The following is an 18,135-nucleotide window of genomic DNA, read 5'->3' as shown; positions in this document are numbered from 1 at the left end:
GTAGACAAGCCCTAAGTGAGAGAGGCTTTCAGATCTTTTGCAAATGTGTTCATCTGAAATGTAAGTTGTTAAAAAAAACTTTACAGTTCACTATCTTTAATGGCGAGGGCCATGGTAAATATGTGCTGTGGGAATATTCCATTAGCCTGAATTAAAAGGGTCTCCATGGAGCAAGAAAAAAGAGAAAAATGTGTTTTGTTTTTGGTTTTTTGAGACAAAGTTTGAGGCCATCTTTCTGCATCTTTGAAACCATGAGCACTAAAATTTCTTTCCTTTTGCAGGTCAGCTTTAATTTGAGAAAAGACTGGGTGATATAAAGGCAGTTTCACTGAAAATTGTTCTCAGTAAAAATATAAATCTAGTAAACTATTTTCTGTTTTTCCTTTTTTCTTCTGTAGTTTGAGCGAGCATAACTGGTTTTAAAATCCCACAAGATTTTCAGTGGCCTGATTAATGGCTAGATCTTTGAGCATAGGAGGCTGAGCTGCACATTGGAACCAGCTATAATGAGTTCTTGTCAGGGCAGGGAATCCCAAATTGTGCTCTGCCAGCAGCCGCGTTTCTTACTTGCTGGAAACCAGAGGGGCTCACCAGGTTTCCGGGATCCTGATCTGTAATGTACCCAGTGCCGATCAAGAAAGCCATGGATTTCTGAAGATGATGTGCCATCTTGATCTGAGCGTGCAAGCCTACTCTCCACAGACAGCATGCTTGATTAGAGATAAGGGTGTCAGGTCTCCATCCACTTTGCTTTGAGCACCTCTGTGTTAGAGAAGTGGGCCCAGAAAGAGTGAAAATCTAGCCTAGCTCTACGTGGTGTCTGGCCTGTCAATGTTAACCTATGTGAGAAAGAAAGAAAACACGGTGATCGGTGATTGAAAAAGCAGGGAAAGGAAAGACTAGGGCTGAGTTATTCTGATAAAACTCTGCCGATGCTTTAGCAGACAGGAGAGCTCAGTGCTGTGAACTGCTAATATTCTCTATCTGCAGCATGCATAAATGATTGCCTCCCTCATAAGAAGTTCTAGTCTGTGAAGCCACAGGCAGCTTGGGTCAACTTGCTAATAACAAACACAGTCTGAACCAATAGGACTAATGCACTAAATGGTGCTATTTAAAAGTGACTTGCAAAGGATGTGGAAATTGTTTTGTGCCTTTTTTGCCACTTCTTGATGTATAAATGAAACCTGACACATTTTACATTTATTTTAGTCTTAGCCATGTCAGGCGAGTCAAGTTTTGCCTTCCCTGTTTTTCTTCTCTAGTCCTGCAAGTGGTCCTTTAGAAAACTGTGTTGGGAGCTTTCGCAGCCCTCCTGTGAAGGTGGAGGGAAAATGCCATTGCTGAAGATTCAGCTCCCAACAGACTAGCTGGCAGGTGTTCTGAGTTAGATGTTAACAAAAAGCAAATAAAAAAACAGAGCTTTTAATGGTCTAACAAAAATACCTTCCTCCCCATAACTTCGATTTCAGCATCTTGTAATGTCACCTGCCACTAGCTCTCCAGACAGCCATAGAGTTCTCCAGCAGAAATAGGGTGGAACAGGCCATATGTTTCTAATGTTAAAAACAAGCAGGAAAAACATCAGCTTCTTTTTGGAGGATTAGAAGCTTTCAGGCTTTCTATAAACACGTTAGAGAAAGAGCAATGAGTGCACAGCTGTTTACTTATCCTTCACACGTCTCTCTTTATAGGCAAATTCTTACAATGGGAAAAGGGAGTTGGCATGCTCGGGCCTCATTAATTTATACAGACTTTAAATTTTCATTTAAAAACTAATACAATTTTTAGCCCTTTTTGTAGCAAGGAAAACATTCTGATCCTGACCTGTTGTGCAGCTGTCTTGCAGAGCCTGCAAAATCTCAACCTGAAACAACAGCTCTGCAAGGGGTGAACTGCCTCCATTCCTCTTCATGGGATGTGCATTCAGAAGCTTAATGATGACAATTTAATTGCCAGCCTTGTTATCTGTTATTTTAGCTGAACTATCTAGCTGCCTTCTGCCTGAGTGGGATGGCACCGTGTTTTTTCCAAACAGATCCTTAGAGGGGGTCATTTTCCATGACACTGGTGTGCCCATCAGTGGGATTCAGTTATTGAAAGGGAACCATGTAGACAAAACTTTTCAGATGAAGTGTAAAAATATACCATAGCACTCTCATGGAGCAGTCCCAATCTTTGGTCCTAATGCCTTAATCAGATTGTCTATTAGAATGGGCAGATCGTGCCTGCACTGGGCTGGAGCAGGTATTCAGTGGGACTGTACAATACTACAGTTGAGTAATTTCTCTGTTCCCTGAAGATCCTCTTTGTCCTACCTCATTGCTTCAGTCTTACAGTGCTTTAAAATTGGTCTACACACATTTGCTAGTTTATGGACACACTCATTTTATCTTGGGGAGGGGGCGCTATTTCAGTTTAGCTTCCATCAATTAGGAATAGGCTTCAGCTAAACCAAAATAAGCCTAGTTTAAACTGATAGTGTCCACATGCCTTTTGCAGCCCTTTAACTGCATCAATTTAAAATAACACCTTGAGTTAAACCAGTGAAGCTTTCAATATAGATGAGCCCTTAGACTGATTGGTACAGCTACTGCCCGTCCAGCCCAGGGAGACTGGATGCATTCTCTTGCCCAGGTGTGTGCCGGCTATAAGGACTGGAGAATGTGACAAGGGGCTGAGCTTGCTACTCCCTGAAGTCTCAGAAGGGACTATGTGTGAATGGTCTGACATTGGGTATTTCTATACTGCAGTTAGAAACAGTGGCCTGCCCATGCCAGCGGACTCAGACTTGTGGAATTCAGGCTACGGGGATATTTAATTGCAGTGTAGACTTCTGGATTTGGGCTGGGTCCTGGGCTCTAGGAACCTGCAAGGTGGGAGGATCCCAGAGCTTGGGCTGCAGCCGGAGCCCCAGGAACTCAAGTCAGCTGGCACTGGCCAGCCACAGGTGTGTAATTGCAATGTGGACATACCCATTGTGATCTCTGTGAGGGCCTCAGGTTGGCTGTGATGATCTCTGAGTTGAAATTGAACTGAAGAACTGCAGCAGATATGATCCATGCTTGTTTCCTGGCTTTCTGATGATTACTGTCTCTGTGCACAAAGGGGCGTTTCCAGTGCTTGTTCCACAGGGCATTAACAGGAATGTTACTAGATCTCTCCTGGTGGTGCGTTCCCAAAGTAGAGAGCTGAATATCCTGTAATTTCTATTACTAAATAGAGTAGGCAACCGGAGCTGCTCTAGCTTAGCTGAAATAAATCGAGAAACCCATTTTGTCTTGGGGCTAATGCACTTCTTTGGAGTATTTACAGAAAAGTCCATTCAGGCACTCTTGGTTTCCTTGTCGATGTTTTACTATCTTAGTGTATCATTGCAGCCTGGGCTTTTGTGAAAGTTGCTCTGGATCCAAAGTTCTAGCCAGCGTTGGTGTGTCTGATCATTTTATCCCCCACCCTCTGCTTAAGATTTCACCATCTCTTTAAGGCTTGTATTCACGTACAGCGGCACTGGAGCAGCTGTAGCACTTTAGTGAAGATGCTCCTACTCCGATGGGAGAAACTCGGGTATGTCTTCCTGAGTGGGTATGTCCGTCAGCACAGCTAATCCACCTGCCCGAGAAGCAGTAGCTCTCCTGCCAACATAGCACTGTCTACGTGGGGGAGGGGTGTTTAGGTTGATATAACTAAGTCGCTCAGGGGTGTGGATTTTTCACATCTTAAGCAACATAGTAATACTGAAATAGATCTGTAGTGTAGACCTAGCTGAGGTTATATGTTAGGTTAATATATATCATGCATGTGTATTATTATATCTAATGCTCAGTGCCTTTTTAGTTCTTAAGCAATTAAAAGCACTTAATCTAATAACAGGCAACAGTCTAAATTATTTAATGATTTACAGCAGAATTATTCTGTTTTTCCATATGAAAATTCAATTCAGTTTGAATTAAAACTAAGAATTAAAACTTTCTGCTTGACTTGTTGCCAGCATGATGATAGTGTTAGGATTCATGTCCTCCTCTGCTAGTGTTTGCTTCTGTGGGGTCTATTGGAAATGGTTGCATTTTTTTCTTGTATGGAAGAAGTCCTCCTTGATAAATTAGCCCTTGTTTTTTGTGCTTCAGTTTATGATGGTGGGGTGTGTGTGGGGTACTGGCTAGGACCAGTACAGTCCTGCTCAGAGTACGGTGGATCCTGCCAGTTTGTAGCAAAGGGCACAGATAGTCATGGATTGATTTGTCACTTTCCCTGAGCTAAACCAGGGGGCTGAGGTATTCTCCTAAGACTGGAATGGTGCTGGAGGGAGAGCCCATTTGGGAAACATTTCTGGGAAACATTGGTGTTGTGTTGCAGGGATTAACCCATCCTGGGGCAGTAATATTAGCAATCTTTTCTCATGGCAGCTAGACTCTGCAATATCTTTCCAAAGATGTGGCAGGATTAGTTCCTACGGTCAGGCCTTGTTTAACCCTAACACCTTTTCATCAGGGGATGCTCTGACTGTGAGTCAATATGTCTCGTATTGAGACATAGTTATTTTGAATAACAAGCTGCAGCATGTACAAAATCTATGTACTTTTATTTGGAGGGGAAATAGTGTTTCTTGCCCCTTGAGCAGTATTTCACAGCGATTGGCAAAGGGTAAGAAATGCTGTATAAACCTGTGTATAAGCCATCCTCTTAATCTCTTTATCTAAAGCTTTGCTAAATGAGTGCCCTGTGGGTAAACTGAGGCCCACTCCCTTTCCCTCTCCTTGTCTGTTCCCACTAGAGAGCCCTATCCCAGTATGAGGTGCTCAGCAGATCATTCCCAGTGACCTTGCTGTGTCCAAATTGCAGTAAGGGGAAGATCCTGTTGGGAGAAGTTTCCAAATGGATTCCCATATGAAGTGAATCCCTCTCTCAAGTAGAAAAGCTGTCTTGAAGTACTGGGAGGAATGTATCTGATCTACACACGTCTGAATGGTAGTGCTTGGCCTCTGTGATTGATGTTCTGTTATCACAGGGTTTCAGCCTAGCCCCAGGGCCAGTCCTAGCTCTCGCCCTGCATGTTTATAATCTACATGGCTACACAGAGGTGATAGAATGCAGTGCCCCCAGTGTGTGTGAAAGCAGCCTGGGAGCTTTTCAGAGCCATTCTCGGCGTGTGCTGTGCATGGGGAAATGTCTATATACTTCTGAGATAAAACACTGCTACAAGCACGGATGGGGTGTGGACGGCTGCACCCCAGCAAATGGGTGGAGGTGTGATGGAAACCTATCCATTAGGGATGGCTACCTGAGATGGTTTCTGTCCATTGCTCTCCCACTGAAAAGCTGGCACTGCATGACCTGAACTGAACTTCCTAGTGAAAAGACAGAGTGTAGGCTTCAATTGTGTCTGACCAGTTTATAATCTGCTGAGGAATGCCCTGATCCTAACAGCCCAGGTCTCCCACTGGCACAAGCACTGTTTCTGTGGGGAGTGTGGCTCTAGCTAGCATGTTCCATTGCTGTGGGCTTTCTTAGCCATTAAACTGTCCAGAAAAGAAGCTGTTCTTATAAGTACAAAATAAAGCAACCAGGACTTTCTGGATATTGACCTTCTGCCCAGGCTCCTTCCCTATTTATTCACACAGGGAGGGGGCAACTGCTGCTCTGAATAGAGATTTAGTGCAGATCCAAAGCTCTTTCGCAGCAGCTGCTCCCCGAGGGGGGGAGAGAGGAAATGAGTCTGCCCATAGGGCTCTCATTTGATAAAGTGTGTGTGTGTTTCCTCTCAAACAGCTTCATCAGATTAAAACTACTTTCAGCCTACATAATTTAGACAAGAATTCTGTCAGTTTCTTGACTTGATCAAGGTGTCTGATTTGCCCAGCTCTAGAAGAAGAAAGGTAAAGCTATCTGAAAACTAAAGATGATCCTTTTCCTAGGTTTGTCTCTTTAGAATATAAATAGACCTTCCTAGGGGCAAACGTTTAATTTCCTTCAGTGCTTTATGGGCTTTTTCTTCCTGGTCTTGCCCCCTCGATGTTTCTCTTTTTAACATGGGGGGAAGCTTTGATTATAACCCTAATGAAGTGTGGATTGAGAATTCAGGGTCTGTTTGTTTATTTCAGATGTGCATCCTCTAGCTCTGATCCCATAATGATGCTGCTACTGCTCTCTTTGTAGAGCAGTTTCCATCTTGAATAATCCCAAAGCATTTGGGAAATACATGCAGGAATTGCACCAGTGAACTGCAGCTGCTGTTTAACTCTCTACGGCCTGTTTAGGCAGGAACCAGAGAAGGATAATGCATCCAGTTGAAATAGCAGGAGAATATAGGAAGGTGAATGTAGCTACTTAGAATCAAATGTAGACACTGGGTTAATATTTTCCTTTACACAAAAAATGCTGTAGTGGTTAGGTCTACTGTTATGCATCCCCTCTGCAAGCTCAGCTCCTCCAGCACAACATCCTGTATGCATGCTAGGTTCATCTTCGTACTGGCTATCTATTGAATCAGCAGCACTATTCCCTGCAGCACCATGGTGCCAGTTTGAGCTGCTTAGCTTGGCAGATAGGAGGACAAGGTCACAGCCTAGGGTGTGAGGACAGCAGGCGAGTGTCCATCGATGAGCTGGATCCCACAAAAATGGCACTTCTGGAAATATCTGGTTCCCATCGGTAACCCTAAAGCTCTCACCGTCTGTCTGCATTGAGCTGCAGTGTGGGTGGTGAGCACCTCTGAAGGGTGGTGAGTTTGTATGTACTGTGATTCTTTTTCTTGCAGACCAGCTGTAAGCGATGTCCAGTGACCCTCCCCCACCCTACCCAGGGGGACCATCTGCCCCACTAATAGAAGAGAAGAATGGCCCACATACCACGTCAGGTAAGTTGCAGAGGATGGGACAACCCATCCATGTCGTGACCCAGGCCCAATTGCAGTGGGAGCAGGGTAGGCGGTCTCCTTAGAGATGCACTGCTTGGTGGGGCGTGCAGGGATGGAAAGGAGGCAATGCTGCTTGCTTTCCTGCCACAGAAGTGCATGTTACTCCACCTTTGCTCCTCCCTAGCAGGGAGGCAAGAAGGGAGAGGTCTGTGACGCAGCTATGCAGGAGACAGCTTGGAGAAGCTGTAATTAAACTATCCGACCACCGAGGGGTTTGATCACCCAGCCAAGTGACTCTTTGTGCAGGCCAGATTCTAGCCCAGCATGGAAGGGGCCTGCTGCTCTCCTGAGGCTGCCAGCCAGCCACTTGGCCATTGACCAGCTCAGCAGTGTATTTCTTGTCCTTGCCTTGTTGGCACAAGGAGTGAGAGACTTGATTGAAGCAGGTTTGGTCTTCTCTGTGTGGGAGCCAAAGGGAGGGGCTTCTACCTTTTTGCTCCTTGCAGACCACTCTCACCAGGGCCCTCAGCCAAGTCTTGCTTCCTCTCCTCTGCTTTTGCTCCCTGTCCCAGCAGCTGCCTCAGTTGATCGCCCTCCTGCTGCCTGTCCCTTGTCTCTCTGTGCTTCCAAGTAACTCTGCTCTTCTGGGGGTTTGGATCCCACTTTTGGGAGCATTCTCACCTCCTGCCTGTCAGCCAGTGTCTCTCAGGGATCCATCCTTGATACTCCCTGCCTCTGGATGATCTCACCAGCTGTTGTGGCTCCGCTGTAACCTCTCACCTATCTGCCTCTCATCTTCAGTCCAGTCTTGCTTCTCTGCCTGTCTCTCCAGTGTCCCATCCTGAATGACTCACTGCCACCTTAGACCCAGCATGGCTAAAACAAAGTCTGTGAGCTCTCCCCACGGCATTCTCGCTTCCTGCTTCTTGCAGTACCCGCTGCTCCCATCCTTGGGGGTGCCTGGATCCTCACTTTCCTTCTCCCCCGACATCCAGGCCCTGCTCAAATCCTGCCATTATTTTCTCTACCACCTCTCCCAAATCTGGCTGATAACCTTCCCACTCTCCTCTCCCCCGCTCCAGCTGTGCTGGGCTCAGCTTCCTTTCCTGCCCTTCCACCAGATCCCCCCCCCCCCCCCCCCCCCCCCCCCCCCCCCCCCCCCCCCTCAGTTTCTGCAGTAGATCCTTCTCCTCCTCCTCAAGTACCAGCTGTTGTGGTTTCTCACCTAGCTCTGCCCCTCCCCATATGCTGTATGGCGCCAGCTGGCTCCCATCACCTCCATCTTCAGGAAATTACTTAAATTGCCTCCTCCACCATCTGCTGCTCTGCTCCTGCCTGCTGATTGCGGTCCCTGTGGGCCAGGCCCTGTTGACTGTGGTGGTCACCTACCACTGTAGAGTGCTGAGGAACTGATGAGCATACAGCATGGTTCCTTGGGGTTTGTAGAAGGTTTCTGTAGCCACCAGGCCCCTCACGAACGGAAACAGCTGGAGAATTGTTCCAATTACGGACTTCTCTCCCCTTAGTACAGCTGCCTCCTCCCTACTCTTCTGGCCACTTGGGGTTTTATGGCCCTAAGCCAGTTGTTCCTGCTGTTCCATCTGGTAGTGCATCTGCCTGCACCCCTGGTCCTCTAGGAGGGCATTCATCCCAGCATGCCAGGAGCCCATGGCCATAAAGGGGTAGCAATTGGCTGCTCCTGAGTCTCCAAGAATTCTTTTTTGATGACACTCGGCCTCAGGATCATTGGAGTCAGTGTGTCTGATGGTCAGGATTTCCCTCCCTCCTCCTCCTTCCTCCCCTCTCCCCCCCCCCCCCCAAAAAAAAAAAAAAAAAATCAGGGAACAGCTAGTAGCAATGGGGTGGGCTTTATTCCATTTTGAGTATCAGCTCGTGTCCCGGCACTGCCCTTTGTTGAGTGAAGCGGGGGAGCCGTGCTTCCTGGTAACTCTGCAGCTTGCTTTGAGCAGCGAGTGCCTGTCTATGTTGGGGCATTGATCAGGTGTTTTCTGCGCCAGTTTCTCCGGGGCCCAAGGGGGCCCTTGAGACGCCCAGCATTGGGATGTCTCTGCAGGCATGGCTGGCACGATGCAGCTCACAGCACGTTGGTTTGGTCAGCACAGCTGTGGCAGGGCTAAAATCTTAGTGCCCGAAGAGCCAAAGAAGCCGAACTGTTGGTGGAGTGCTGCTGGAGCCTGCTGTGCCTCCCTGGGATGGATGCCTGTATGATGGGACTGCATGGTCCCCAGTTCACATCCATCTCCAAACCTGGCTAGATGTGCAGATTCCAAATGAGGACTGTGGTTGAGCCCTTCCTGTCTGGCACACCTGCAGCCAGTGGGGAGATGCAGGAGAGTCGGCTGTCGTGTAAGAGTATTGGCAGGCCACTTCCCCTCCGAAATGGTCCTGCCCATCTCATCGTGGCTGCTCCTCTGGCTGGCCAGGCTGAATGACTGTAGTTCATAACATCTTCCCAAAGAGTCCATTGTGCTCTGCAACAGGACTCACATCAGCTCTGGCTCTGGTGGTCCCCGGCAGGCCCAGCCCTCCACACCGAGCAGGGAGGCAGACATGGAGCTGTTGCCATCTGATGGAACTGCAGGGGGCTGTTAGGCCAGCAGCAGGAGGCTGCCCCAGTGAAATTCAGCTCGTCTCCAGTTAATGCCCTTTTCCTCCGTTTGGGCCTTCGATCTCCGTGCTCAGGGGTCTGCTCTGGATTTAATTGGGACAGCACAGCACCTTCTGCCTGTGCTGGGGGCATCCAGACTGGCTGGGAGCATGGAGCGTCCCCTGCTGAAATAGGCTCATTGGAAATGAGTTGCTCCCTGAACACGGTGGGTGTTAAAGTCTCTGGGTTGGGAAGCGGAGATGTTGGGGTCGCTCTGGCAGAGCTTGCTCGGCTGAGACTCTCACCTTCCGATTTCCTCTAGCACAGCCTAGGGTTTCCAGCTTTGCTGGATTCTTTCCGTTGGCTTGGCCACGTTGTGTCATACCCGCACCCTGCACTGCAGCATTAACTGGTCTCTGCCAGGCGCCGCTCAGTATTGCAGTCTGTATGCTGGGGCCTTGCTGCCACTGCAGACTGGCTTAGCACGGCTCAGCTCAGCTGTGCTTTGTCACTCACTGCCTCTCTCCTCCGTGACCTCCTGCCAGTCCAGCTAACCCTGTATGCCTTCTGGCTTGCCTTTCAGATGGAGTCTCCCCGGCTGTAGTCCAACCCCATAGGATGCCTATGCCCCCTTCAGATTTTGGGCCACCCCCGTATGAGCCACCTCTGCAGCCGGGGTACATCCCCCCTCCCATTTCTGCAGAAGGCCATGTGCCCTACATGCCCCATGGTGAGTATCGGAGGGGCTGGGTAACGTGGGGAATAGCTGTCAGCAGGAGCCCGCTGAACGTGTGCTTCTTCCAGACACCTTGTCTTGGTGTGCTGCGGGGAGCCCAGAAACCTGACTGGGCTATTGGCTGCTCGCCACGCCAGCTGCCTTGCTCGTGAATACACAGTCGCTGCGCCGAGTGGCGTAGCAGAATAGGATCTGGTGTCATGTGAGCCGGTGCCAGTTACTGTCAAGACCAGGCAGGCAAACACAGTGGCTGCTGTGTACTCTCAGGAGCTCCCAGAGCTTTGGTGCTGGATCCCATGCTGTGGGCAGAGATGTTTGCTCGTCTCTTCCAACAGTGCCAAGGAATCCTGAATGGGCAGAAGGAGCCTCAGCTCTGTGGCCCTGCAGCCCATCTTTCTGGAGAGGCTTTGGGGTAAACTGCGACTGCCTCTGTCTGCGTGGTTCCTCTCCACGGTGCCCACTCTGCGCAGAGCAGTTACAGAGCTGCAGGGTCCTCAGCTGTGCTCGCTGGGTACAACCTGCCTGCGACAGCACTGTGGGGCCCCGATCCTGGCTGGCCATTTATTATGGTAATGCCTCCGTGCTGAGCCCAGAAAGCCAGGGTGGTGGGACGGTGTTAGTCACGCTGCTCAGAAACGCAGTGTGTGGAGAGCTTGGTAATGTGCTAAAGCCTCTCTCACTGTGTGTGTTTATTCCTGGCAGGTTATTATCCACCCCCAGGACCTCACCCCCCCATGGGCTATTATCCTGCTGCGGGACATTACCCCTCTCCTGGCGGCCACACGGCAACTGTCATTGTACCATCGGGGGCTGCAACCACAGTCACCGTGCTGCAGGGGGAAATATTCCAGGCCGCCCCCGTGCAGACGGTGTGTCCTCACTGCCAGCAGGCCATCACCACCGCGATCACGCATGAGATAGGGCTCCTGAACTTCCTCCTGGGCTTCTTCTGCTGCTTTGTCGGGTACGTGCTGTGAGGAGAAGGAGCTTTGCCTTTCTCTGGCGCTTTCCACGCAGGGGTCACTGATGGATTGGGGGAGGGAGGGGCTCGAGGAGGAAGCGTGGGACTTGCCCAAGCAGCACTGACCTCTCCTCTCCTCCATTAACTGGCTATTTATCCAGATCTGGCTTTATCCTCTACAGAGCCCCGCACAGGACTGGGCCTTGAAATCCCACTCACCTCCTGCTGCCGGAGGAGGAAATAGGGCCAAGAGGCGGTGAGGTGTCATGGGGGTCCTAAGCTGCTGTCCATATGTGATCATCCCTGTTGGCTCTTCACCTCTCCTGATGACCCTGTGCCTGGCCCTTCTGTCTTAGCTGGGCTTGAGGCAGGTGGCTGGTGGGCTCTGGCCACTCCCTAGTACAGCTGCTGTTCTGGTGGTGCTGATACTTGCAGGAAGCTGCCCTCGCTGCGCTCAGTGTCTTGTCAGGATTGCTCCTGTCGGGGGAAGCGTCTCTCTGCAGAGCAACGTGACTGGAAGGGGCATTTCCTGCTGGTTGGCCCTATGCTCCCAATTGTGAGCGTCCAGCCAGCAGTGAGTGGTGGTAAATCAAGCATTGTGCTGTGTTCTTTAAATGTGGCCCTGTAAAAGGCTTGCGGGCGGGAGGGATATCCTTACCAGGCTCCAAGGGGATGCTCTGCTTCCTTGGCATTCCCAGGGCAGCTGCCAGGGCTCAGTGGGAGCAGGTGTGTTTGGGATAGCAGCAATGTCCCTGTTCTGCTGTGGGTGTGTGCAAGCCATGTGCTTGTGTAGTTAGGCGGCTGGGCTGTGAGGGGCAGAGTCAAGGCCCTGCCCTGGCTCACTTGGCTTTGATCTCCCTCCTTTTCCAGGTGTGATCTGGGCTGCTGCCTGATTCCATGTCTAATAGACGACTTCAAGGATGTGACCCACACTTGTCCCAACTGCAAAGCCTACATCTACACGTACAAGCGCATGTGCTAACAGCACCCTAGGGAGCCACGCCTGCCGGACGGCCTCACGTTCCTCCACGCTGAGCTACATGTGACGAATGTACCTTTGCTTAGCCCTTCGTTGGTAGTGTGTCTTGATTTCCCCTTCCATTTTAAAGAGCTTTGAATGCTGCATTAGTGCAATGGCACTCACGCTGACAGGCCACACTGCTAACAGTCAGAGCTTGTGTGTCGAGGGGAGCGCTGAGAGGCAGGTGCAGCGCTCACCTGGCCGTTCCAGCCGTCCTGTCCTGGTCTGACCCGTACGGCTGCTTGGCAGAGGGTTTAGAAGTAGGATTGCGAAGGAGAGGCATCAGACTGCACAGATGACTTTCCCTTCCCAGATTGTCTGCCCCTCTCAGCCCCCCCCTGGTGGTTTAGTCCTATCTCACCTTCCTGCTACCCCATCAGTCACTGTTGGTACCACTTTGAAAGGAGACAGGGATGTAGGGCAGACCACCTTCAACTGGCAGCATGCAGGTGCTGCCCTTCAAAGGGCTTTTGTCCAGTCAATGAGAGACTGAGCCCACTGCAATAGGAGGGTTGCTTTCCTTCCATTCCATGCTGGCGGCTCGCTTATTTCTCTAGAAGCTGTGAATGTGCAGAGATACCCAGTATGCCCTCATCGGGCTGTGGGGTTCTGGAGTACTCCTGTGCTGGTTGACCAGCTGTCTCTTTCAAAGCGGACAGATACTGTAGTTGAGTGTTGCAGTCCTCTACCAGCCACAAATTCAAAGCAAGCCCGTCCGGCCGACCTGCAGGAAGTGCAGTGCTTCTTTCTTTGTTGGATGCCTAGGCGCACCCAGCTTCCCCGCTTTGCCTATAGGCTGGCAGCAAGGGGGACGCAAGTGGCTGGACGCAGATGTGCTGTCCTCCTAGGGCTGTGTGGTACGAAAGGAAGGTTTTATCTGAGGGCCAGTGTTCCGTTAGTTCTTTGTGTTGTGATTTTAAATCTGACTGTGCCATGCTGCTAAGCTTTGTTTCCTCTCTTGGAGCCCAGCCTTGTCCTGAAGGGGACAGGGAAGGCAGCAGCTCTGTTTAGCGTGCAGGTGGCCAGGGCATGTTTTCAGGCGTGCAGTTCTGTTGGGTTGGTTTTTAAAGTGTTTTGGAATCGTGGAGCTTCAGGTGTGAGTCCCTGGTGGTATCTCCCTAGGTCTGCCTCCTGACTCTGTTTTTTCCATGAGTGAGTGTAACGGTGCCTGTAGCTCCAGGGTGATTACACACAGCAGCCCAGAGGCAGTGGGTTACAGAGGGTGTCTGCCACCATTTGAGGCACAGATTAAGACACGTCTTTATCTGCAGTGTGAGTGCTGGCATTAACCCACTAGTTCTGTGCAGAAATTGGCAGCTACTAGAAATTCCCATCCTCAGGTGTAGTCTTGAGAAACTTCCATTACAAAGCCAGGGAGGGGGAATGGAGCAGTAGCTAGTGATACCAGACTCATAAAGCCATTTAACCCTTGGGTGCTGTAGACCGCACAGGACGCCTCTGGCATTAGGAACAGAGCCTGTGTCACTGAGGGGCATGAAAGCTCAGCCTGGGAGGGGGGGTTTGGTCTTCTCTGGAACTCAACAGTAAGTAGCAGTTCTTTTCCTGCTCCCCCACCCCACGCCCAAATCTAGTGGACAGTGATTATGAGAAGAGAGCTTCCAGAACAATGGACCGTATCTTGGTCCCATTCATTCAGTGGAATTCAAGTGATTTGGGCCCTTTGTGCTCAGAGCGAGCTCCCATGTGGACTATCTGGAGATGTAGCTGTCTGTCTAGGGTGAGAGAATAGAGACTGTGCATCTGCAGTTCCTTTGCCTTGACTTTCTAATAAGCTTTTTCCGAGGGCTCAGTGATGTAGCCATTAACCTTTGCCACCAGAGCCCTGGGTTCAAATCTATGGCCAATCACAAGTGCTGCAATGGGCTTGGTGACCTCTCTGGATGCCTTGTCCAAAACCATCACCAAGTCGGCTGTCTCCAGTTAAGAGTGAATCCCCACACTCTCACATGAGGGGAAGCCTACATTCCGTCCGCCTTCTTCACACTCAGCTCTGGCTAATGCTGTCAGCCTCCCTCCCACCCCCTCCTGAAACACCCGTCCACAGAAGCGACACAGGGCAGAGAAAAGGAAGTTGTATGGCTCTTGCCATTCCTGGCTGTGCCAGTCTCACACTGCTCTCTCCCTAGATATGGAGCTTTGCATCATAGGCCTTGTTTTTATTTTGTTCTGTTCACATTTGTTTAATATATGTTTGGGGGATAGAAAAACTTGTGAATCTCCCTCAATGCACTTCTGCACTGTGCTACCTAGAGCCTGACATTTCATTACTCACCACTAGATGGCAGTGTATCCAAGTGTGTAGATAACTCAGCGCAGCACTATAGGGGTTTTAGTTTTTAATTTAATATAACTAATTAAATGGCTGCCAGATTATAACTGTCACTTACCAGAAATGTGAATCCTTTTCCCTTCCAGCCCCAATGAGTTTTGCACGAAAACTAGTCTCACTGTCTAGGATTCCATCACCAATGGGTATGGAATGAATTATTCTCTGCATGTGGTTCTGTTCTGATTCCTTTTTTATGGTAGGAAGAGGAAATGTAGATTTCAAGGGTTAAAACTAGGTGATGCTAGCGAGATGCTGAGCACAAGGCTATTCAGGGAGCCTTTGCTGCATTCTCATTTTTCAGTGGCTCTATACATTGTCTTATTCCAGCAGATGTAATCCTTTCTGGTTTGTGCATTTTGAGTGCATGCCATCAAAACGCAGTGTGAACATCTGCTCTTTCTCTGGTTGTCTGTCACCCACTCATTAAACGGGGTTAGATGCATGCACTGTGGGGCTGCCCCTCCACAGGGCCGGCTGGGGTTTCTGGGTCATGATTGTGAAATGGTTGCTTTTGTTCTTTAAGCTGATTGGTTAGAGAAACCCAGCCCAAAGCGTGACCCTGATTTTAAAATGATCCAGTGCAAGGGTATTTGTACTCTTGTCTATTCATGTAAACATTTTAAACCAACTGGAAGTCTTAAAATGAACTCCTTCATGGTTGATTTCTGACTTGTGGTTCAGGTGTCAGCTTTGTTTGGTGGCAGGAGTGCATTTTTCAGTGCCCAGAAAAGCAAACTGTTGGCACTTTTACAGAATGTTTGTATATAAATAAAAGACAGACCCTGATCTCCCTGTGCTGCTGTTCTTTAAGCCCTCTGATCTTTGGATGACTCGAAGGAATGCTGGTGAAAGTCTTACAAGGCTGTGTATGTGGTACACAAAGCCAGCTCAGGGCAGAATTGACTGAATGGCTGTTCAGTGGGTTTCAGACAGATTTTCATGGTCCCAGCCCACACAATGTGGCTCCTTTTACACTTGGAGGCCAAGGACTGAAACTTCCTGACTTGCCTTGAGAGGTCATGATTGAAGCTCATTGGTGGGAGGGGGAAGAGTGAAACCAAATACTCCCCTCAAAGGTCAGCAGTAGTAGTTGTATGTATAAATTGGACCCCTCCCCCCATTCAAGTGGGAGGAAGAGTTAAAACAGATGAAGCCACTTTGACCTTTACATGATTTTATTAAAGACAAGGGGGTTTCACCAGGACTGAAGGTCACTATGAGGCATGTGTGGGAGGGAGGGAAACTTCCCAGGTGAGAAGAGCTCCCAGGTGAGCAGGAACTTCCTTTCTCTGCCTGAGTTTTGATGGATGAGATCAATGATCAGTTCTAGGAATTTGTAGAGCTTAAATGCTTGCCATTATCAGGCAATAGTTTTAGAAACCTCACTAATTTACTCAGAAGAATGTGGAAGTGCAGCTGGGTTACACATTATGGAGTATCAATTATGACTGGATCTCAGAATCTCTTAAAGTGCAACCCTAATAGAAATGTCAGAGAGCTAAACATTAACACCCAGGGGGAGGGAAGAGTGTCTGGTTGGAGGGAGAAATTGACAAATACTAATTCATCTGAGATCTAGTACTTCCAAGCCTCCTAAGAGGAAAGTAGGGTCACTAATAAATGAGGGGAGTGAAATTAATCTGTGGTGACTAGATGAGCTACAGAACTGCTATTAAACAAACATAAAAGGAATCACAATAACTGGCACCGAGATGTAACAAAAACTTGATAATTTCCCACTACTCACCAATTTAACAGCAGTGAATATTGTGGTGTGGATGATCTGCACTCAGGCGGGGAATCTAATAAAACTTACTGCCTGCCTGCCTATTACTTTGTGGTCATGGAGCACTCGGTAAGTAGCAGGGGCACAGCCTGGGGTATGAAACCCACTCTCCTTGGCTTTAGAGCCAAAGCACCAACCTGATCCCCACCTCTACACTAGTTTTAGTTCTATAGTGTGAGTCCTGGGCACTGCAATCCATAGACAGGCTCTGAGACTTGCCTTGAGCAAGGCAATTATGCCTGCACTGTGCTGGGTCCAATCCTGCAGTGAGTGGAGCAGTGGGAAACTGATTCCATCGACTGTAAATAACTAAAAAAAGTTCTTCCACTGGGAAATATCTATAAGCTATGAGCTGTAGCTCACTGCTAGCTGTAGCTCCCTGAGACTGAGCTTAAATGCTGCATGTTAATGGTGGACTAGGCTCAGCTGCCATTATCCCAGGCATACCAACAACTGAGCTCTAGGAGATGGGATAATAAACTCTGCCTCAACAGTGACTGCAGAGGACCTGGCCCTACCACAGCTGTTGGTGGGGAGATGGAAGCAGTTAAGCTCTGATGACTGGGACATCCTTTTATGCCTTGTGCTTGTCAGCCTCTTTGAAACAAGGCAGAGCAGGGGTGGTAACATGCAGCTGGATGTAGCCATGGCACTGCAGGAGGCTCTTCCCATGTAAGCTCCAACCTACCACATCCTGTATGTGCCCCCCCGAAAGGTGAGCTGCACCTCTCCTGAGTTTCAAAGAGGCTGACAAGCCCAAGGCATAAAAGATGTCCAGTCATCAGCACTCCCATCCTACTGTCAGGACAAGTGCCATTAGCCATAATACAGGGATAGGCAGCAGTGCCAGGGCCCATCAGGCATCTCTTCTGCAGAGGGGTAGCACTTATAAGAAAAAGGCAGTTTTCATACAGACTTGATGAGATCATCAAGCCCCCAGAGCTGGGTGGATTCTGAAATGCAGGCCCACAGCTTACAGGGAGGGCAGTAAGCATTAACCCACCTTATGTGCCAGGGCTGCTTTGTCCCCATAAACAACAAGATTTGCTAACTTTGGCAGAAAAACCCCACAACAGCTCCCTGGGTCCAGCAAAGCACAGCAGGGGGCAGTTGCTTTGCCTACAGCACCTCCCAACCCCTCAGCCCTCCAACTGCCTTACATGAGGGGGCAAAGCTTTGTACTGGTGCTGGTAAACAGTGCTTTGGAGGCAGGCAAGCACACTGTTTCCCCAACATGGGCCATCCATGGAGCTCATCACAAGTCAGGCTGCCAGGAACAGCCTCTGCCCCCAAGCACTGACCTGGCTGCAGCTGGGCCCTAGAGGAGTTCAGAGTGCCCCATTGGCTGGGTGTAAAGGCACAGTGGCACAACCTTTTCTGCCGAGTGTTCAATGGTACAAACCCCTCTAGTGAAAACCAAGTAGGATCAGGGCTCCTATCCCAGGTGGTTTGGGAGGATAACACATCAATCAGCCTCAGTTCTCTCTCCAACAAAGACAGAAAATTGCCTATGAAAGCTATTGGAAAAAAAGATATATTCATCTACAGCCTGGGCAGTATGATGGTCAGTTTCTTTCATTAACCAGGTATGATTCACATCCTGGAAGAGCCCTCCAAAAACCCTACCCGGCACCAGCTTGGACAGGGCCTCAGGCAGGAAAGAATTTCACACTTTTACATGCAGCAATTCCAGTTTGAGGTAGCTCTAGTGCCAAAAATCAAAGCTAGTCTGGCAAACGCAGAGTGCCCAAGAGAAAGTTGGAGAGCTGGTTGAAAGGAGCAAGTGGAAGGTTAAGGGTTCATCACATCGCATACAG

General features: G+C 49.3%; 1 protein-coding gene across 1 annotated transcript in view; it reads left to right on the top strand.

The window, feature by feature from the left end:
* CDIP1 (cell death inducing p53 target 1) overlaps window positions 1–15,373 on the top strand; it is a 32,871-nt gene extending 17,498 nt beyond the window's left edge. The window contains exons 2-5 of the mRNA XM_067551138.1: window positions 6,758–6,856; window positions 10,048–10,194; window positions 10,903–11,164; window positions 12,032–15,373. Of these exons, the coding sequence (XP_067407239.1) occupies window positions 6,772–6,856; window positions 10,048–10,194; window positions 10,903–11,164; window positions 12,032–12,143 (606 nt within the window). The 5' untranslated portion in view covers window positions 6,758–6,771 and the 3' untranslated portion in view covers window positions 12,144–15,373. The remainder of the gene's footprint in view (window positions 1–6,757; window positions 6,857–10,047; window positions 10,195–10,902; window positions 11,165–12,031) is intronic.
* Window positions 15,374–18,135: the final 2,762 nt, after the last annotated feature.

Source organism: Emydura macquarii, unplaced genomic scaffold (assembly GCF_026122565.2).
Source record: "Emydura macquarii macquarii isolate MOO-44397 ecotype Brisbane River unplaced genomic scaffold, CSIRO-AGI_Emac_v2 contig_1348, whole genome shotgun sequence".
In the NCBI taxonomy this organism is placed as follows: domain Eukaryota; kingdom Metazoa; phylum Chordata; order Testudines; family Chelidae; genus Emydura; species Emydura macquarii.
Note: the sequence above shows the minus strand (reverse complement) of the source record. Positions and strands in the feature narration are given on the sequence as shown.